This window comes from Diadema antillarum, unplaced genomic scaffold, assembly GCF_040938485.1.
Source record: "Diadema antillarum isolate AM-2024a unplaced genomic scaffold, OU_Dant_1.0 seq00000356_RagTag, whole genome shotgun sequence".
Classification (NCBI taxonomy): Eukaryota; Metazoa; Echinodermata; class Echinoidea; order Diadematoida; family Diadematidae; genus Diadema; species Diadema antillarum.
In genome coordinates this window covers 702953-726219 of record NW_027271362.1, presented here as the reverse complement: position 1 = coordinate 726219, position 23267 = coordinate 702953, and the positions used below count along the sequence as shown (strand labels likewise).

Below are 23267 nucleotides of genomic sequence, written 5' to 3'. Positions count from 1 at the left end.
TGTGGTTTGAGTGAATGCAACAATATTAGTAGAACCCATCAGTGAAAGTTTGGGGAAAATCGGGTAATCCGTTCAAAAGTTATGAATCTTTAAAGTATATATCTGCGCAATCACTGCTGAATGAGAAGACTACTACAGTGTATGATGTCACATGCGTACAACGACATAAGAAAAATAAAAAGAGGATTTCACAAAACTTTACTTTTTAAATAAAGTGCACATTTCTTCGACTTGTTACTGACGTGGTTAAGGGTAATATTATTCCCCCTGCCTTCTGAAAGAGAGAAGTTGAGTATTCTTTTGTTATGCGAGAAAAGTGAAAATACGTTGAATTTTCTTTATTCTTTCTTTATATCGTTGTACACACGATATCACATGCTATAGTAGTCTTTTCATCCAGCCATGACTGAGCAGAAACTTAGAAAATTCATAACTTTTGAACGGATTGTCCGATTTTCCTCAAACTCTCACTGATGTGTTCTACTAATATTGTTGCACTATCTCAACCCACATGTCTATGAAGGTGAATTTGTCCTTTATAAGACATGAGTTCCCGCATATCACAAGCCAATGTTATATGGTTGTTACATGTTACAGTAATAAAAGCAATCACGACATTTATTTCATCTCACTTTTTTCTTCATTTCATTTCATTTTGCTTTTAACTTTAGGCTTACGCTTAATCTCAGAGAATAGATGGTGCAGGAGTTAGCTTGGATCTACCAAACCTTTTTTTTTTCGCGTCAAAACGTATAGTTATCTCAGGGAACAGTGTATTTCGTGTCAGGTGTCCTTAAAGGGGATGGCTAGTAACTGATCAGTGGGAATGCTGGAGGCTGATTGTTCCAATCCTTGTGGGATTCATTAAAGAGTACATTATCTATTGTTGTGTGAAAATTATTTGCTTCAGAATGGTCTCATATTCAAGTAATGTGCAGTTCAATGTTTCCAGGTTAGCATGCCTACAGTGTCGGGGCGATCGTTAACGGGCCGTTAACGATCGCCCCGACACTGTACACTGAAGATGAGACCATTCTGAAGCAAATAATTTTCACACAACAATAGATTAGATATATAAATAAATGTACTCATAAATGAATCCCACAAGGATTGGAACAATCATCCCCCAGCATTCCCACTGATTCCCACTGATCAGTTACTAGCCATCCCCTTTAACAGTGTTCATACACATTATTGTCAAGTAAATGGACATCGCCTTCATGTACAAGCGGCATATTTAGAGTAAAACATATAAAAGTATTGTCAAAATTACAACCTACTATGCACGGTAATGCATGATTCTTAATTTCTCTGTGATATATTCCAAGAGTTCTTACCCTATTGTATACACGTGCAAGAATCTAATATATTTCACTTCAATCTCAGCAGCGGAGAAGGGAGAAATTTAGCTTGGTCGAAGGCAACGCTCTGACAATCAGCTTAAGTGAAGGGCGCCATCACACGCCTAGTGCACTTGGAATGTGGAAGTTTGCACTGATCGCAAAACGCATGACCTCCATTACAAGACACAAACAGTGATGTTTTTTAATAATACAACATCAAGAACATCAAGTGAGGTATCGCTGGAAATATTTTCTTTTGCGCTGATGATGGATTTATTTCAAAAGTTTAGAAATGGCGTTATAACCCATTTTGCAATCAAACTCTTGATTTTTGTGTTAATGTCGCCTCTTAGAAATGCGCGTATCCATAAACAAAATTATGATGACAAATAGTAGTAACACCAGGACACCCAACGCCATGTAAGATTCACAAACAGTAGGGCCTACTTAATGTTTGATTTTTTCTATTTATATAAAAAGAAATTGTATAGCCACGTTAAAGAGGAATTCTAGTCCCGATAAGTTAGTCTGATAAGAAAGACTAAAATCTTACGTGTAGGCCCTACGTCAGGAAAAATGTGATCAAAAATGTAAATCAAATAATGTATTGTATAATATAATGTATAATTCATTCATGCATTATAGGCCTATGATATATACTTGTATGAGAGAGAAAGAGAGATATAGACATAGATATATATAGGCCTATATATGATACATGAATAATGGGATTGGTAGTTTACTGTTTTGTGCATCCACAATTTCATCATTGCGCAACGTATTACCTATTGCAGTTTATTAAATATTTCTCCATTAACATGACACGCAGTGAAGTTAAAGAAGAAATCCACCCCAAAAAAGTAAATAAACTTCCAAAGAAAGAGAAAAATATTCCCTACAGAACGATACAAAAATGACCAAAAAGTCGGATAGAAAATTAATAAGGAAGATATATATGACATTTTGAAATTTCACATTTTTTTTTTCAGAAAAGATTTCGTGACCAGTCCTTTTGAATATTCAAATCAGGAAGTTCACGATGTCATGCTCTCACAATTTCTGTTTCATTTCTTTTACAGAAACTACAAAAAATCCCATATCAGCTGTATCAACATACAACTTGATTTGAAACCACTCAGAATAAAAAAAAAGAACAAGTATTAACTCTGATATATCTTGGTATGGGAACATGCTTTATAATTAACTGAATTGTAGGCCCTATTAGCTAAAAATAACAATTTTCCGAAATTCACAATATTATTTATCATAGGCCCTACATGGCTGGGAGGGTATGACATCATCAACTCGTTCATTTGAATATTTATACGGATTGATAAAGAAATGTTTTCCGAGAAAATGTAAAATTTCAAAATGTCCTATCTACCTTATTTCTTTTCCGACTTTTGTCATTTTTTGTATAATTTTGTAGGGAATATCTGATTTTTCTCTTTCTTTTGAAGTTTATATAATTTTTGGGTGGATTTTCTGATTTGTCAGCTCATTAATGACAAGGTGACACTTTTGGGGAAAATTTCTCTTGGAACGAGATGGGTGAAATGGGGTATAAAATGGGGGGGGGGGGGTTTAAAAGGGGGAGGGGCTGAAGTCCCATCCCTGCAAGTTCTCGCGAGCTTCTAGGCTCTACGTTGACACACTTTTCAATGGGTGGGGGTGCATTCCCCTTCCCCAGCCCCCCCCCCCCCCCCCTAAATGGACTGAAGCAAATGAAACAAACAAAAGTTCAGACACTCATTGACCCTCCCCTCCGATCCGCTGCCCCCTTCGCAAATGAGGACTTCCCACCACCGGCTACCCCACTTAGGAGCGGATCCGGGAATTTTGTAGGGGGGGGGGGGCGGCGCAAGTAATATTTCTGGTGCCACTTCTGGGTTTCATTTCATTTTCTCTTTTTCTTTTTTTTTCCCGAAAAAATAAAGGGGGGGGGGGGGCGTGCGCTGGTTGCGCCCCCTCTATATCCGCCACTGCCACTACACTAAAATTACTCTTGTGTACACGATGACCCCGGTCCAAATCGAAACATTCGGAGTAAACATAGGCCGCCTAATTTTGAACCCCACATACCACCCCCCCCCCCCCCAAAAAAAAAAGAGAGAAAAAAGTAAAAACTAAAACGATGCAATCCGAGAACGCGCGCCCAATCGACCTAGCAACAATAAGGCACACACTGCAGTCGTCACCACCACTACTAAAAAGTAAAATAAAGTTCAAGACCAGTAAATAGCATGCACTTCTTCCCAAAGAGTATTTGCTCCTGCCCAAGTACTAGGGGTTTATTCTCCGAGGTCGGACAATTTAGTGTGGTCTGTGTACTCATACACACACACACACACACGCACACGCAATACACTATCATCAGGATGGTACGACCTCTGGACTTCCCACTTGTGGAGATAATAAAGATCGCTTACTTTACACATGGAACAGGAAAAAAAAAACACCCAAAACAAAGCAAGAGCTGGCACACACTGACATTGCATGCTAGCGCAAACCTCGAATCGCAAACATTGTGCATGCACACCACACACAGGTCCTAGATAGCCAGTGCTAATGTGGTATCTGTGCTCAAAACGGCTCTCACTATTCGGTACCAGGACGTCCTGCCGGACTGCACTGCTGAAAGCCGAACAAATTCGCCATGCCTGCAACTCACTTCACCGACGAAACGTTTCCAAAGGTAAACTATAAGCTTATGAAAATGTTGTGATATACCATTGATTGCTCGGCTGGTAACCAAAGGCAAAGTTAGAGTTGAAAATTAAGAGTTCAAATATATTTAATTTTGCCGCTCGCATGCGCTCTTTCATTCGCGCGCTGCAGCGGAGAAGGGGGAAAACCCGTGGCATACACGAACTCGCCCCAGCTTTCCCTCATCTCTATACACGGCCCAGCCTGTCGCTGTACACTATAGTGTCGGGTTTACTCTCGAAAAGGCTAATTTTCATCACTCAAAAACTTATTCACTGTATGCCCACAGCTACGTAGCTACAGCTCAATGAATATTGCGTGATCTCGGTATAATGTAAACAAACAAATGTAGGCCTATCGACAGTGACTAGCGTGTACACGCTGTTGTGGAGACCCATATCAAGGATCACAAGCACTTTAGAATCTAAAGTCGATTTGCAGTTGTAGTTTTACAGGAAGTGCAGATCACCTTGCACAGGAGCAGATACAGTACTCAGTAATTTTTTAGTAACCAGCAACTTCGGTGTTGACTAGCTTGGCCGAAATTCAGTATTTACTCAATTTGCCGTACGTCCCTACTAATGTACACGAGCTCCTTCGAGTGTCACTCCCCACCTCATATCCCTGGTCTAGTTTAGTTTGCAGGCACAAACCCTTGTTTTTTCGTAAAGGAGTCTGCGCCAAGACTACTACATGCAATTTTCGGGAGTTGTGGTGGAGTGTCGCAATCAGCGTTTGGGAGCATTGTGTGTGGGTGCATGCATGTGTATACGTGTGTTAGTGGGGAATGCGGATGATATCTGGACTATGTTGGGAGAGGCTGCAATGTAGTGGTGCGTGTAATAGTCTTGGCGCATGTAGACTCCTATACGACCAACAAGGGTTTGTGCCTACAAACTAGGTCTAGTTTGGGAATACTGTAAAACGAGAAATTTTCGCGTGCATTTTAACTTCGCGAATTTCGCGAGCGCCAAAATTCGCGAAATTAAAATGCACGCGAAAGCTTTTGTCTACACTACATGCATTGAATGCCAGTAGCAATTCGCGAAAATTTCATGCCACGAAAAAGGCTTTCGGCTCCAATTCGCGAAAATTTCATGCCGCGAATATTTCATGTTTTACAGTAGTTTGTGTTTCTACTCCACACGTCGACGCGACGTCAGACCATTTAGTGCTTAAAAGCATTGTGATCGAAATCGCGCCTCTCGTTCTCGCGGTCACCCGTTCTCTCGCAGTTAGTCTCTTTTTCAGCCACGAGGCCTTGCCAAAAGGCTACCCTGGAAGCGGCCAAGAACTTCCAAATACAACCTGTAGGTTGCATAATAACACCACCGGAGTAGGCCCAACTGCAACTACATATTGCGTTCGTTTCCAATAACTGCTGCAATTTGACCCTGTCAAATATTGCCTGCTTGACGGGAGATTAGTACCAAAGAGATTCGCAAGTATAAAGGCCTAAACTACTCATGTAAACAAAGACCCCTGATATGATGAAACAGGCTGCAATTTAAAATAATGCTTCTGAAGAAAGCAAATTTCATAGGCCTACCGTCCAAATGAAGGGGCAAAAGAAACAAGGAAAGAATTAAGGAAGATAGAAAGAACGCAACAAAAAAGTAAACAAAAACTCAACCAGCTGTAAAACTCAATGCTCTTGCTGTATATCAGTATCGGTGGAAATGAGGATTGGGCTTTTAACTTTTGGAGATATACTGGAGAGACCCTTATGAAATATGTATATTACACAGAGGATACCCTTCTAAGAGGAATGCAAAGTTTATTCGATGAAAATCGGTTTTTGGAATGGCCGATGCACCCCAAAACAAAGAAAGCGATGGTATGAATAAAAGGTGGGTCCCTCGTCTTTTTAGGATTGTTCTTTTTTAGATTGTACACTGTATCTCAGCCATTTCATAGCCAATTTTCATCAAATAAATGCTGAATTCCTCTTAAAATTACATTCTATTTCACATTTCATAAGAGGTTTCTCATTATCTCTCTCTCTCTCTCTCTCTCTCTCTCTCTCTCAAAAAAAAAAAAAAATGTTAGAAACCTGACGTATTACTTAGGTCCCAACCGAAACTGTACGATCCCATTAGGGCCTATTCATACTCTATTTAGTTATTTCTGGCCGGGCTTCTCTCACTATTCGGAGATTTCAAGAATAACGCGGGAGTTGGTCTCTCTTTGGCTCACTTTTTTTCCATTAAGTCTATTCTTTTGTTCTATTATCATAGGCGTAATTTATTCATCGATGTATTTTCAAGGCCTACCCATTTGTTATCTATTTATTCTTTTGTTCTATTATCATAGGCGTAATTTATTCATCAATGTATTTTCAAGGCCTACCCATTTGTTATCTATTTATTTATTCTTATTTCATGTATTTATTGATGGAAATAAAGTAATATGAATACTGAAATGTCAAAAATGTTCACGGTTTTATGAGGTACATGTACTAGTATAGATTGAAAAAGCCTTTTAAAAAGAGAAAATGATGAAACACGTATCCGCATACCACATCGTAGATCGTATGAGCTTAGGAGGGGGGGGGGGGGATATGGCGTTGACCTTTAATTCTCTGATGTTGTATGTGCTTGTGTGTGTGTGTGTGTATGTGTGTGTGTGTGTGTGTGTGTGTGTGTGTGTGTGTGTGTGTGTATGTATGTGTCCGCCTGTGATTATGCGTTGGTTGTTTTTTTTATGGAGTTTGTTCAACTTGCGCAATAGTCAAATAATCTCCGTGGGAACTTATAAGAATGTATTGAATCATACACCTTCCTTAATACGAAAAGAAACCACTATAGCTCATGTAGATTTAGTTTGTGCTGGTGGAACAACATAGAATACGATCTTTAACTTTCATTATTAGGTACTATCATTAGTCATTCCCATCTGTAATACATAACTCTTTCTGTGTAGGCATGAACTTTAAAACGTCTATAAGGCAGATTGTTGACATTGGATTGCATTTAGGGGCAAGTTCCAAAAGGACTACATGTATAACCATTGTTATTAACATGGCAAGTAAACTCCGTGCAAAGTCTAAATATGTTTGTCGCACACAATCCACGTTATCAAAAGGAAGCCATGAAGACAGACAAATATAGGCCTAGCTGGGTTCTCAGGAAGGTAACGCTCAAAGCATTGTATCTTGATATTTTCCACCACTATGAATTTTGTCAAACATCGATTATTAATTGCGATAAGGAATTTGTGACACACATACACACACACACACCAAAGCAGTCACGCTCCCAATTATCATTTATATATATATATATATATATATATATATATATATAAGGCATATATATATTTTTTTTTTCATTTAATGTTGCGGTTTCATGTTGGGAACAATTGAAAAAATAACAATGAAGGGGGGGGGGGGGGGGGGGGGGTCAGAGAGCATTCAGTCATTGACGCCTAACCTAACCAGCCACGATCGCTATAAAATAAGATCAAGCAAAGGGTCCGCGTTCCCGGTTTATCGTGTACATTTTATCAGATCTCTTCGTAGTAAGTTTTCATTGCTGACGACTGATTTTGATAGTGACATACTGATGTAGCATGGTTGCGAAATCAAAAGTAAAGGCGGATGGCTGCTGTGTAACTCCTCCCTGATAACGACCTAAAAATACTTGGGATTCAGGCGGACTTTGGATATTGGCTCACATGTGGTCTGTCATTTCCCGCCATTTTTTTTCGCTTTGATTTGTAAAGTTCGTTTAGTGCTTTATAATAAGCGTATAATCGTTATCGATAAGAGCGGACGTGGTTCATGCTTAAGTATCGCTGAGATGTGAAGACAGGAAGCATACTGATTGTCTGATAGATAAGAATGTTTGATATTAGTGTCATTCGACCTTATACTTTTCACTTTGGAATGAAGTCCCACGTGTCTTCTACATGGAGACAGGTTCGCCGAAATTGAACTCGGAGATGGGAAGGACATCTCCTCTCTCACTTTCTTGGAGAAATAGTATAACATGAGGCTTTCTAAGTCATATCAAACACATGGCAACACAGATAAACACACAAGAAAAAAAAATATAATAGTAATGCAGATGATGATACCTTCCTTTTTTCATTAAAAAAAAAAAGAAATTTTATTCACGTCAACGTGTCAGCATCCAGGTAAAAATAAATGACACAATAATTATGATATTACACAAAACAAATATGATTTGACAGGCAGCTACATAGGGTACCTACAGTCTGAATGATATGAATACCATTCCAGTTAATATTGGATACAAGAACCTTTTGGTTTTGCAGACATATCACCTATACTTTCTTCGCTGGCTTAAGAAAATGAAAGATTTGTCTGAAATCTAATGTGTTTTTTTTTTTTGGTCATAGTTTTTATTTTAATTATCATTTTGTTACATCTATAATAATATTAAATATATCGTACTTGCTCTTCGAAATTATCCCACATGACATTGCGAGGTATATAAAGCAGGATCCGGACTATTTTGTCCCGTGATGTCGTTTACACTGACATCTCGTTGGTATGATCATGTGCAATGCCAATCAACAGGTTTTAGGTGAAGCTGGTCCTTAAAAAAAAAAATAATGTGTTCTTGGTTTCCTTCTGCAGGTTGAATTACATGTCCATCTTGAAGGTGCCATACGACCTGAGACGATATGGGACGTGTCTCAGTAAGTTACGACGTATCGTAAGGGGTGGAGTTTGGAAATTGGTATAAGCATGTCGTTTGTTTGTTTGTTGTTGTTTTTGGGGACAGAGTTATGGCCTTTCATGCGGTCATATTAATCTTTCACTAATCAGCTTGTTCTGTTGCAGTTCACTTATAATATGGGGTAACGCCACAGATAAGGCGCAATGAACTACATCGGAGTTGGGCTGGGTATAAAGATGAAAAAAAAAAGATGACATATTAAAGTTTGGCTCCATGTCAAGATTCCTCGCGTTTTAGACATCGGTCCACGATTGCCACCCTCTTCCATACCATTGTACTCTCTCTTTTACTCTCTCCGCTCTCTTCCTGTCCCTCTGTCACTTTCTCCTCTCTCTCTTCTCTCTTTTTTTTTGTTTCGGGTGCTGGTCGTTATTCCGAAGGTTCGTTATTCCGTAGGTTCTTTAATCCGAAACACACAGATTCCCTGTACCTAGAGGTTCGTTAATCCGAACATTTGTGGCGTTATTCCGAAGGTTCGTTAATCCGAAAATTAAATAGGGTTCGCTATTCCGAAGGCTTCTTTATGCGAAAATGAAATAGGGTTCGTTATTCCGAAGGCTCGTTAATCTGAAAATGACGAACCTTCGGAATAACGAGCCTTCTTTCATTTTCGGATTAGTGAACCTTCGGGATAACAAACCTTGTAACATTTTCGGATTAACGAACCTTCGGAATAACGAATCTTCGGAATAACGAACCTTCGGACTAAAGAACCTTCAGAATAACGAGCCTTCGGAATAACGAACTGGAACCCTTTTTTTCCCCTCTGTCTCCTCATGGTCAACATCGGGACCCATACTACCATAAAGGGATGGTATAGTTTTGTTTCAGATGGGGATTCAATTTTTAACTTTTTCGAGATTGTAGGCAGAAACCACTTATATGAAATATTAAAACGCATATCTGTACCACTCTAAGAGGAATTGAAAGTTCATTTGATGAACAATGGTTTTGAAATGGCTGAGATATCAACGACAACAAAAAGAGGTTGGCCCTACTTATTACATGGATTGGGACCACTTGTCTTAAAAATGTACTTTGTTTTTGAATATCTCACTCATTTCAAAACTAATTTTCATTAAATCAACATTTGATCCCTCTTCGAATGGTATGCTCTTTAATATTTCACATACCTATAAAGCAGTCTAAATATCTCGCAAAAGGTTAAAACCTGAATCCTCATCTCAGTCAAAACTATAACACCCCTTTAAATTCCTTTGAGATGATTGTGATGCAATGAGGGTAAAATGTTTCTCTTTCTATTCATTACTTTCTCTGTTGCCACCACCATTGATCAGGAAACGAGGTATTAGAGTGGCAGAAAACGATTCGTTAGAGGAACTCCGGAGCCATCTTGTGGACTGGTCGGCTGGAGACCTCGCGACGTTCTTGCACCAATTCACCCATTTCATGCCATGCATTGCGTAAGTCTTACTCTTAGAAGTGACTTTATAACCTCGACAAAAATAATATCAATCAGCTCGTGAATACAGAGAAATTAGTAGAACGCATCAGTGAAGTTTGGGAAAAACGTGGACAATCTGTTAAAAGTTGTGAATTTTGAAGCTCTTGTGAAATGTATGTGTAATCATAGATCGAAAATAAGTTTTCAGCAATATGTGATTTCAAGCCAGTTGAACGAGGATTATAGAAAAAAAACAAGAAGAAGAAAAGCTGTCCCTCTTGACCCAGAAGAATAGACGGATACAGAGGAATGCTGGGGTAATAACGATAGATATAAGGGTGGTCTTGCAGTACTTAACATCTTAAACATTATTTTCTGCGTGTGAACAAGACCATCGTATCATCAACTTAATTTTATTACCACCAACACTGCTACTGCTGCTATTACTGGTACTACTCCTTCTGCTGTTGCTACTCCATTTCTATTGTTGCAGGTGTACTCCTCTTTTAACGAACGCGGTTATAACAAAATTTTCAATAGAACGAAGAGAAATTCCGTCCCAAAATTGTCGTCTAGGCCTATACAGGGGAATCCCATTATAGCGAGATCGGATACTATACAACGAGAATCCGCTTATAACGAGATAAATTGTTATAAATTATACATGTACTAGACTGTTCGGTTGTAACGATCAATCCTGAAATGACAAAATAAAACCACCGGTCCCGATGACTTCGTTATAACGGGAGTGCACTGTACCGCGATTTTCATTATAATGATCATGATTACTTTTCCATTACTCATTCACCTGTTAAAGAGGAAGCCGCGAGGTTGCTAAACGCATTTCCTACGAAATGTGCGAGGACCTCTCTAAGCAAGGCGTGGTCTACTTCGAGATGCGCTACGCGCCCCACCTGCTGGCCAACTCTCCGGGCGTTGAACCCGTCTTCCAGCAGGCTCCGGGTGACGTCACTCCGCGCGACATCGTCCAGGCGGTCAACGAAGGCATCCACGACGGCGAGAGAGACTTTGGCATCCAAGCACGTTCAATTCTCTGTCTTCTGCGCGAAAGGCCGGGTTGGTAGACACCCCCAAACATTGTTCATAATGCTCCCTGGAAGTGCATTCCGTATACCTTAAGTAAAGATCCCATAGTGTAGGGATACTACGAAGTGGAGAGACTAGCCCGGCTCGGATATCTAGTCGAAAATCCCCGTTACATTGTGAACAGCATTATTTACTGATCTCTATGAAGTATACACACATCCAAATAATCTCGACTGGGGTCGACTGTTGCCGATGAGAGTATGCTTCGATGCACATATCGCCGATCAGTGCTATTCGGTACTTTTCGAATGAATCGAGCTGCCATGGATCAAAACGCTTCCGGATCTTTAAAGGGAATATTCACAATAGTAAATTCACGCTCATTGTTAAGAGAGCTTTGCGAGTACAGCCAAGTTATGCAGAACAATGGCGTTTCACTGAAATCAAGTGCTAAGAATTAAGACAGCTAATAGTAGTTGATATTTAATTGAAAAATTTGGTATGGTTTTGAGAAGCAATGATAATATCGGTTGAAATAACGGTTGGTTACTATTTCACTATATTCCTTAAGGTGTGTGCGCAACAAAATGCCATGGAAGTCATATATTTGACAGACCCGTGAATATCCAGCACAAATAATTCTTTTTAAACCGTTTTATCAAGAGAGATATCGACATGCAAATTCTTAATATGAAATCCACAGATTTTTTTTTTTCTTGCGGTGAGATATTACCTTCATGTGCGATCTTGAAAGGGTAACATTTATTGACCAACCAAACAGAAATCATAAACAAAAGAAAACCAAAATGAACAAAAACAAAAGAGGAAAATGTGTTCAAATTAATGAATTCTTGCGTTGACTGATTTTTCTTGCAACTGATAAAACAAATAATGAATAATCGGTGCTTAATTCCGACGATTAAGGGCAATTTGTTAATCAGTTGAAAGAAAAATTTACATTTTGCAATAGGATGTTACGGACTTTTGTCAATCTGCATTCCGTAGAGTGGTCCGCGGAAGTCCTGAACCTCTGCAAGGAATTCCACAACGATACCGTGGTCGGTATCGACCTAGCTAATAATGAGGCCATTCCACTCTACGAGGAACACGTCAACGCCTTCAAGGTACGCTGTACATGTTTATTGTTCTTCTTTACCCGTATACATTGTATATGCCACCTTCCTCTGGAATAGATTTCAGCCAGGAAATCCACGAAGATAGTCTTTGCGTAGATATTTTTCGCGGGGGTGGGTGGTTGGACGAGGGCCAACGACCGTATTGTTAGACGTGTTTCCCGTGGTATTTCAGATGCGCAAGAATAACTTCCTCTGGACACAATGGTGATCACTCCTGATCACAAATTGAAATACATGTATGTGTAGTAAAAACTGTTGTTGCTTTTCGGTGGTGTACTAATGATACTGATACTGATAATGATAATGATAATGATAATAATGTTGATAATGAAAATAATGATAATGAAAATAATAACAAACATACCAATGTCGATAATTGCTAAAATGCAAAACCACTACATTGTACTACAACTAGATTATTATAATATTTATGATAATTATTATGATAATATCAATGACAATCATTATCATAACTGTGATTATGACTTTTGCTAATTATCATCATCATCATTGTTATCATTATCATAATTTTTTATTAACACTGTTATTTTCATTATTATATTTAGGGAGCTTTATCGGCGGGTATTCATCGGACCTGCCACGCTGCTGAGATGGGCCCGGCTGAAAACGTCCGCACAGCCGTGCAGAAGCTCTATGCTGAGCGAATCGGCCACGGCTACCAAATGCTTGGACATGATGACGTCATCAAGGTATAGTGGTGGGTCGCAGAGAATGAAGAAATAAAGTCTGCAGTGGGCGTCGATCCTGTGAAAACGAATTCGCAAAACTCACCTATAGGTGCATTTAAAGGGATGGTATGGTATTGGTCGAGGTGAGGATCCAGCTTTAAACTTTTTTTTTTTTTTTTTGCGAGATACTCGCATTCTATACGATGTTAAAGAGCATACAATTTTAAGAGGAATTGAAAGTTTATTTGATGAAAATCGGTTTTGAAATGGCTGTGATATCCACATGCAAAGCAAAACAAAGTGATTCTAATAAAAGATGGGTCCCACCTTTTGTTAGGATCGCTTTCTCTCCGATATCACGGCCTTTTCTAAACCAATTTTCATTAAAAAACAAACAAACTCGATATCCTCTTAGATTACATGTTCCTTCATATTTCATAGGAGATTTTTCATCTCACCAAAAAAAAAAAAAGTCGGAAACTTGGAGTCCCATTTCAACCCAAATTATATCATCCCTTTAATTGTTCAGGACCAGAAGAAGAGAAGGCGACTTGTTGAAAATCGCTTGGGTGCTTCTAGGAAAAAGCCATCCACCCAACACCCTCTCCTCCCGCCCTCGCCATCCTGAGTCAATAATTATATAATATTGACTGGCATCGAGGGAGATACCAGAAAATATTCTTTCAGTGCGGGCAATATTTATCTGGTATCTTCCTCAAGGCCAGTCAATATCATAATTATTACCTATCCCCTAGGTAAATTAAGAAAATATGTGAATACGGCTATACACTGTAATATAGATCAAGCCACATTATTTTGACTACCTGTAGATCATCAACATGTCGAATAATTGAAAAATTGTTCATCAATGTATATCATTCAACTCCAATTTCAAAGATACATATGCAGTTGTAACAGGCGAACTTCAAACATTTGAACGCTTGTACACTTTATTTTTACTTCTGTTTAAATTTGGAGAGTTGTAAAACTGATGGTCACTGTGCAATTATTGAGCACAAATGGACTAGATAGAGATTGACGCTGAGTGCTGCTGTAAGTGGTCGACCTTGTATGAGTTAATTTATCAGCGTTCTTCTGCGGTGCGTGTAACCGACACCCAGCGACGTCCTGGAATGTTTTCCTTTCGCGGTCGATCGGAATGTTTACATCTAAAGCAGGGAGGTGGGGAGAGAGATTGGAAGCACTCTTTTTTCCCCACCTCCCTGTGTAAAGTGAATGGCGAAAACCGGAAGATTGCACTGTTTGCACACATTGTTTTGTGTATGGTACAGTGTGTGTAACCGACACGCAGCGACGCGACGTGGCGAGACGAATATTGACTGCTGACCTTTAACCCTGCAAAATAACAAATGCAATTGCCTCGCAAAACTACCTCGTATAGATAATAATCTGTTATAATGCCTTCATTCTATCCGCTTGTTTTTCACCCATATTCATATTTGATCATACGCGTTTTACCATGGATGGAGGTACAACAAATATAGCTCCTTGATTAACAGGTAAAAAGTCTTGAAAAAGAACCAGCCAATCGCGGTTGTTTTGTTTTTATTATCTCTCTCTCTCTCTCTCCCACACACACACGTGCACGCGCGCGCGCGCACACACACACATACAAACACACATACACACACGCACACCGTTGATCCTCTGGACAAATTGAGCTGGATATACGCTGAAACCCGATGTACAATGTATGTTGAAGTTGAAAGGTGAAGCTAAGATTTATTGAACCCTCTCTGCGTGAGCGGTAATCGGAGCGATCCGTGCATGGTAGGCCCTACAAATTACAATAGCCATCAAACTGAGCATGTGGGATCATGGACCCTGTCCATGTGTTGGGATAAAGTCTTGCGGAGTAATTTATTGTGTAAATCTCACAAAAGTAAAGTGCAAAGCGCAGTCACATCGCAAGTCGAAAAACTAGAAGGAATGAAAGACAACAATAACACACCGCGGTATCAGCGAATGGCAAAGCAATATTTCCTGTTTCTTGTTCGTATACAGGCCTAACAGTGTCACATTTTACTGCTTGGCTTGGCGTGGGGCTCGTTACAGGGATAAAATTGTTGTGCTCTAATTAAGACGGCTATGGATTACCACAATGAGGTTCCATTTAGATCCTATCGTCATATCCATATTTAAAGATACACTGATAACAAGAGTAGGCTCTGAGGTCTTTTACGTGCAAGAAAAGTGGACCTTTAAAGTATGTTTCTTAACCTTTGACCTCCAACGCCATGAATCAACTAGAAAAAAAAGCGGTTTCTAGTGACTGTGGATTGCAAGAGCTCTTTTCCACATCATGTAGGCCCTACAGAATGGCTTCAAAACAGAAAGTGAAATCGCAAGAACTGGCAAACAAGTGGTAGAGGTTGTTTTTAATCGAACATGTTTTCTGTCGTACATGTAAACTAACGAATAATATCCTGATTCCCTTTGTATTAAAGTAATTGTTCTACTATGAGCTTACTACAATTTTGCAACCTGAATGATATGGACTGGCTTGTATATTCTACTAACAATCCAGTGCACACCATACACATATCCACACACAAACAAGAGCGAACAACACGAATCCACACAGCAATTGACTGTGAAAGACTGAAATCGAACCATTATACACAAACATCTCCATGGCCGCTGTGGTTAACAGTTAACTATTAATACAGTCAATCCGTATTCATCTCGATTTTTTTTTTTATCTTGTCAGTCGGATCCAGTGTAGTCTATGCGTACTTGCTTACTTTATTTGACATGCTAAACGAGGTAAAATCTATGCGATTCGACAAACAGAATCAAATCTCCTTTATTTCATGATTAAAAAAAAAAAATGTAAGAACACCATGTCTCGGTCTAATGCAAATATTATTTCTTTTCCCCAAAATAGCAAGCTGAGTGAGCTGAGGGATCCTAATATTTGCTGGTTTGTTCCTACTCGTTATGATTATTATTCTCTGGATTATTCGTTATATGTGCTAGCAGAGATGTACCTCTTTTATGGTGTATCTGAATGAAGAGTTAATACAGTCAGCATATTGTGTGTCCAAGCCGATACACTTCTAAAAAAGATAGCACGTAAACATGAGTGTCAAAACATGTGCAAAACAGCTACAACGATTGAGTTCACACTTCCATTTCACCACCTGTTGTTAAGTGGTATCATAATACTTTACTTTTATTGTTTACTTAAGATTAAATACAAACGTTTTGTTTTCTGGCATGACGCGGTGATAACATGATACATCAAACGTAGAATGAGGAACATCTGTTAGAAAAACAGACAAAACTTGAAATCATGGATCGCACTTTGACATCAGACAAGTAGTGTGATAGATGGATCTCGAATGAGACTACGAAATTGAGTGTTGTATGTTGACAAAGTACAGAGAATCATGGGGGGGGGGGGGGGCTTTGTATAATCAGGCAGACAATACGCTAACCTTTGCTCCGGAGTTTCCTTCCGTGATATATTTCTCTGCGGTGGAAGGGCAGCTTTCATAATGGTGTAACTACAATCGCTGGCTGTAGTCTCTGAAATGTGCCGTATGCTCCTTTTTCAGAGAGCAACCGTTCTGTACTGCACACTTCGAGTTGAGCGTATACATGTGTTATATCTCTGCCAAAATTTAACATATAGGTCTACGTATCATACGAATTTGGAGATGTTTTTGACATGCAAAAAGATCTTACGAACACCTTCATGACTTTTTTCCTTCATAGTGTTGAACATTTTCGGCACCGAATTCGTGTCAGTCCCACGCGCAATTGTAGCATTTTTAACGTCACATTTTTTTTTCCTGATATATATTTTCTATGAATGGCAAAGATTTCGCTCAGCCATTGTGTCTGAGTGTTATGTTTCAGACCCATAATATGAAAAAGTTAACACACCTATATTGATGTAATTGATATAATATGTGAACTGCAAGGACTCTTCAGAATATAACTGATAATTATGCCTTTCATTCTCTATTTGAAAGTATAGACAAAGGAATATTATTGTGGCTGACATGAAAAAAAAAGTATTCTCTCGAAACTCATACAGAAGAGAAAATTACACAAAATTTTAGTACTACAAGTAATACCCACCTATGTAAACCACAGAATGATGTATAAGCCCATGTCAAAATACATGTATCTCCTATCCGATGGACGAATCCAGGATCTAGTGCACAGTGCATTTGGCATGTCAAAATACAACGTATCATTGTACTATGTATTTGTACCCCAACTAAATCATGATTTGCTCTTTGGAATTGAAAAAGAGAAACACACATGAAAAAGGCGGATATTTCTCAAGTTCTATAGAAACTGAAATTACGTAGGCTCTTATGATAACTATTTACTTATTCATTATCACCAACTTGGAATGAAGTGGACTTACGATTGCCCATCGTAACAGTCGTGGCTCCTCATAACCATAGAGATCATGTACACCATTTTTTATACATTTCCGTTACAGTCTTTTTGCTCCGTTAAGTCGGTATTTTAATGGAGTATCTTGTTTCGAATCTCATTGCATGCAGCTTGTCAAAGATAAGAACATTCACGTGGAGGTGTGTCCAACGTCGAGCACGCGGACGGGAGCCCAGGAGACCGATTTCACGATGCACAGCGCCCACCGGTAAGAATTTTAATCTTTGTCCATGCACTCATTCATTTCATTGTCCCCGCCGAACGAGTTCGAGCAGGGGACTATGAAACGGGCTCCGTACGTGTGTGTGTCCGTGTGTCCGTCCGTCCGTCTGTCCGTCCGTCCGTCCGTGTGTCCGTGTGTCCGTGTGTGCGTCCGTGTGTGATCAAAATCTTCAATTTGCTACTTCTCTGTCATTTATTAGCCAATTTTGATTCTGTTTGCTTTATATGATAGCACTACATGGGAGCTTTGAAACTTCTACACAGAATTTCAGTCGTGACCTTTGACCTTGACCTTTGACCTATATTGTACATTTTGCTACAAAATGCTACTCCTTCGCCATTTCTAACCCGATTTCGATTCCGTTTGCTTTATGTGATGGCACTAGGTGAGGGCTTCAAAACTTCTACACAGAATTTTGACCTTTGACTTCTTTGACCTTTGACCTTGATTTTTGACCTGTATTGTACATTTTGCTACAAAATGCTACTCCTTCGCCATTTCTAACCCGATTTCGATTCCGTTTGCTTTATGTGATGGCACTAGGTGAGGGCTTCAAAACTTCTACACAGAATTTTGACCTTTGACTTCTTTGACCTTTGACCTTGATTTTTTGACCTATATTGTACATTTTGCTACAAAATGCTACTCCTTCGCCATTTCTAACCCGATTTCGATTCCGTTTGCTTTATGTGATGGCACTAGGTGAGGGCTTCAAAACTTCTACACAGAATTTTGACCTTTGACTTCTTTGACCTTTGACCTTGATTTTTGACCTATATTGTACATTTTGCTACGAAATGCTACTCCTTCGCCATTTTTAACCCGATTTCGATTCCGTTTGCTTTATATGATGGCACTAGTTGAGGGCTTCAAAACTTCTACACAGAATTTTGACCTTTGACTTCTTTGACCTTTGACCTTGATTTTTGACCTTTATTGTGCATTTTGCTACGGAATGCTACTCCTTCGCCATTTCTAACCCGATTTCGATTCCGTTTGCTTTATGTGATAGCACTAGGTGAGGGCTTCAAAACTTGTAGGCCTACACAGAATTTTGACCTTTGTCTTCTTTGACCTTTGACCTTGATTTTTGACCTATATTGTACATTGGCTACAAAATGCTACTCCTTCGCCATTTCTAACCCAATTTCGATTCCATTTGCTTTATGTGATGGCACTAGGTGAGGGCTTCAAAACTTCTACACAGAATTTTGACCTTTGACTTCTTTGACCTTTGACCTTGAATTTTTACCTATATTGCACATTTTGTTACAAAATGCTACTTCCGGCGGGGACATATGTTACGCACCGCGTAATTTCTACTTTTCCTTGTTTCTCCCGCGTAAAAATAGCAAGCCGTGTGCAAAAAAGACCACGGAGGTGTTATTTTGGCGAGCTGTGTGCAAAAGACATACACGTGTAATTAGACCACGGAGGTATATTCTGGCGAGCTCTTTGAAGTTGATCAGACCATGGACCGGCAACCATGATCAGACTTAATTTTTGTGATTAGGCTAATCATGTTTGTATGACATTGTCAGGCATTGGGCCTACTGTAAAGCACCAATCACTTCGGGCGGAATTAGTATTATGGGAATTGTGAGAATTTAACATACATTTGAATCAATTGGTTTTCCTAGCCATTACAATGTAATATGATTGATGAACGGAGCACATACTGTGCATGCACTGACAAAGAAGACTGCTTGAATGTCATTCTCTCACCCATTCACCGTATCCGCACATCCTGGACACAACGTGAAATAGGCGGGAACTCCGATCATGCTGCTGCGGCATGTGTTCAGTACATTGAACTTCCCGCGTTTTTCTTTGTATTCACCAAATAAAGTCGTGCGTTCGGCCGGTTGATATAACAAAGGCGGTCATGCGCATGTGTTTAACAGACAACGACGAAACAAAAATGATGTCAATGAAAAGACCCCGAATTCATCTCTATAAGAACGTCACGGGTACATCCATTGTATAGCGTCTTTTGATTACTAGTATACTGGTATTCTACAGAACAAAGAACAGAAAAGACAACAGCACACGAGACTGAATAGTTACAAAAATCCCCACTCATTTGGCCTGTGGCTAACGCGCGGCGGTCGGATCCGTTCTACGTGTGTAGGCGCGAAATTTGGTTTCCATACTGGGTTTGGTGTCAGCTTTCGTACTTGACGTAGATCTGAAATATGATGGTCCGGTTCATCTTACATGTAGTGCCTCGGTCGGAGTATATACAAATAGGATGTTTCAAGGAATGCAATATTCTATATAAGGACTCATCCGGAGGTGAAATTCTTATTAAACAATATTGATATGTAGTTACTACATGTATCTGCGGGTAAATCTGACTGAATTGGCATCTTATGTGCAAATAGGCCTACGTGGCACGTGTCAATTTAATGTTTATGCATGGTGAACCAAGGGAAGCAGTTCCTCGGTGTTGTGATTTTTAACAATACCAAGGAAATATTCAAATCATGTCCAATTTGGCTGCATAGGACTATCATTTCCAGATAATGTACAGTCTGTCTTATATCGACAATGAGTGGTGGCGAGTGGATTCGCAGTGAACCCGTATGGAAACGGGAAACTTGAATTTTTGTTTCATAAAAGTAAGTTTGTCATTCAGGCACTGCTCAGTGGAAGTCTGACATGCATCTAGACGGCGTTTCTGTGCAATTGCATGGGCCAGCCATAAAACGATAAAATCTTGATACGCAGAACTAGTCAGATCTCGGTGATTGAGTAATCCAACGGCTAGTTTTGCAGCAGTAGGTGATGTAGGTCCCTATATATAGTATTTAGCGGATATGATGGGGACTTTTGGAATAGAAGAGAGGCTTTGATATGAAAAACAATACTCAGGAATATTCATATGTTATGTGTGTATGAAGTTAAATCTATACGTCCTAATTAAAATGAAAACTGAAAGTGATAACATTGGCCTCAAGTACCCGAAGTAACCAAACCTCATGCTAAATCTTCGTTGGTGTTGAATGCAGAATGTAGATCAAATACTGTGACTGCCGAGAAATCCGTATCGGCCCTACCATTGTGCTGTATCTCATTCATAATACCCGCCCTCAGTGTTAACACCGCAGTTATTAACATATATGCCCCCCACCCCCCCCCCCCCCCCCCCCCCCCCCGGCTCTCCGGTATCTCATGGCAACGCCCCTCCCCATGTCTTCCTATCCCATAATAACTTCTCCCTCTTCGCGTTTTTCTCATAGATTCCTCAAGGAAGGTCTGAATTTATCTTTCAACACCGACGACCCGACTCTCTTCGGATGTACGATGACGAAGGAGTTCGGCATAGCTCGGACTCATTTCGGAATGAACGATGTGGACCTCGCTAAAATGGTACGTCTTCGGAAATGTTCGCAAGATGCGCGTGTGCTTGCAGACAAGCGAGGTTGTCCGTGTTCTTGCTATACACACTGATACAATAGCTATATTTCCGTTCTCTGTGGCATTTGTGCAAGAAATCTTGTATGGAGCCTAATAGGCCTTGGCGTACCTGTTCATGGTTAAAATTAAGACACAACCTTTAAAACTTCTTTGACTTCAAAATTACTTCGTCTTCAAGCTGACTTGAGAAGAGTCTAATGAAGCAAAGAACAGAAATATAAGAAAATATCAATATAAAGATATCAAATAGGGTATGACAAAGAAATTGAAGCATGAAAATTGTTTACGTTTTCACGATGCAGTCATATAAAGACAATCAGAATCGCAATTCTTATTAGGTGACATGATATCGATAATACCGTCGCCGTTTAACCGCTATTGTCGTCTTAACAAATACAAGAAATCTTTGAGAAATCTATTACGTGTACACTAGTTCCTAGAATTTTCTGTAGCCTTTGCGACTTGGAGAAGAAAGAGATGAAAAATGTGTCAACTCGTATTTCATATTCTATCTCCTCGCAGACCCTGAATGCTGCACGTTCGTGTTTTCTTCCCGACGACCAACGTGACAAGCTCGTGATCAAACTGGAGGACAAGTTTTCTGACATCTTGAAACAGTGAAGATGTATGGGCACAGGGTTCATCGTACGTCGTTCATCCTTTGACGCTTGGTAGTCAATGTATGATGTCTTTGGGACTTTCCCCTGCAAATTGCTAGAAACAAAGAGTTAAATTTGTCATCTGCTAATTCTTTAGAGGAGTTCCAAAAGAGTTTGTTGACTTGTGGAAGATCTTGAGAAGTTCAATAACACAATCCAAGGAGGTAGAAAAAACATGTTTTTATTTCTCTCTACTCCACTCACTCGGAAACAGGTGTAAAACGTTGCTCAAGACTGTACATGTACAAAACGGTCATCGCAGCTATCCGGTAAAATTAGTGCCCTGTATAATCATCGGTCAAGGTTTACAAAAGAGCTGAATCTACATGTATGTCCCATAATCTTGAAACCCGAATGATTTAGTAGAGATTAGCCAGATCTGAGGTAGTGAATGTCTCGTGATCATGATATATTTGGATATCTACGATACAAAAGTATTTTGTTTTTAAAACAGGCAAACGGGTAAAACTCGGAACATGAGGCCTTTCCTAGAATGGTTATTTGTCAGGAAATACAAGATCTTATTACTGGCAAAGCTCGGTTATAGGAACAGACAATATGCCACTTTTCAGGAAAACATGCGCTTGGCACTCCGCCAAATAAATTCGTTGTCTGCCTAGGGTTTCGATGAACGAGATTCTAGAATTAACGCCACTCTTGTATTTACTAAAGTTTATCCAAACTCTTAAGTCAGTTCTCTTCCAGTATCTTAGTTCATATCTACTACGAGATGTAATTATTTTTGTACGATATATTCTGTGAATGAATAGCTTTGTAAAAAGATCATCGATATTACACCAACCAGTCAAGAAAATATATTTTTGCATTATAGTAACTGTATCATTTACTAGCGTAAACCGTATCCAAACCCTTATCAAACATCCTGTACTTGTGTATGCCCGTACGTTGTATATCGCACATATAACAGCATGATGCAGGTAGTTTTCAAATCACACGTTTTCCGAGCGCACAGTTTGGATTTCTGTAGTAGGTATTGCATTGTAAGAAGATACTTCTTCTCCCCTCCCCTCCCCGAAATAAAAAAAACAAACAAATGTGAAGAAAAAAAAATGCTGGTATTGTCTCCTGACTGATGAACGCCAAAACGAAAATCCCCCGATTGTACATTGCAAACACACAATGCACTACTTGTATACAATACAGGCGCTCTTGAACTGTAATTTTCCGAGTACTTGTACAATGTACCAAGTGCTTCGAAACGGTCAATAGGGCTTTTCTGGAATGACTTTGCAAACACATTGTCGCTTAAAAGGACTGTACAGTACTGGCTGAGGTAGGGATTCATGTTTTAAACATTCCTAAGTGAGATAATGAAAAGCCTCTCATGAAATATGAAAGAGCATGTAATTTTAAGAAGGATTGAACGTTTATTTGATGAAAATTGGTTTTCAAATGGCTGAGATATCCAAAAAAAGTGCTAATAATAAAAGGCGCATGCCCCAACTTTATTAGTTTGTTTCACCTTGTTTTGGATA

At 39.4% G+C, this 23267-nt stretch overlaps 1 protein-coding gene across 1 annotated transcript; it reads left to right on the top strand.

The window, feature by feature from the left end:
• The first annotated feature begins 3920 nt into the window (after positions 1-3920).
• LOC139731081 (adenosine deaminase-like) lies at positions 3921-21980 on the top strand. The gene is made up of 9 exons (XM_071641961.1): positions 3921-4038; positions 8653-8714; positions 10054-10179; positions 10978-11237; positions 12213-12331; positions 12910-13053; positions 17580-17677; positions 20935-21064; positions 21635-21980. Exons 1-9 carry the CDS (start codon positions 4000-4002, stop codon positions 21731-21733), a joined length of 1077 nt encoding a protein of 358 aa, XP_071498062.1. The 5' UTR covers positions 3921-3999; the 3' UTR covers positions 21734-21980.
• The last annotated feature ends 1287 nt before the right edge of the window (positions 21981-23267 follow it).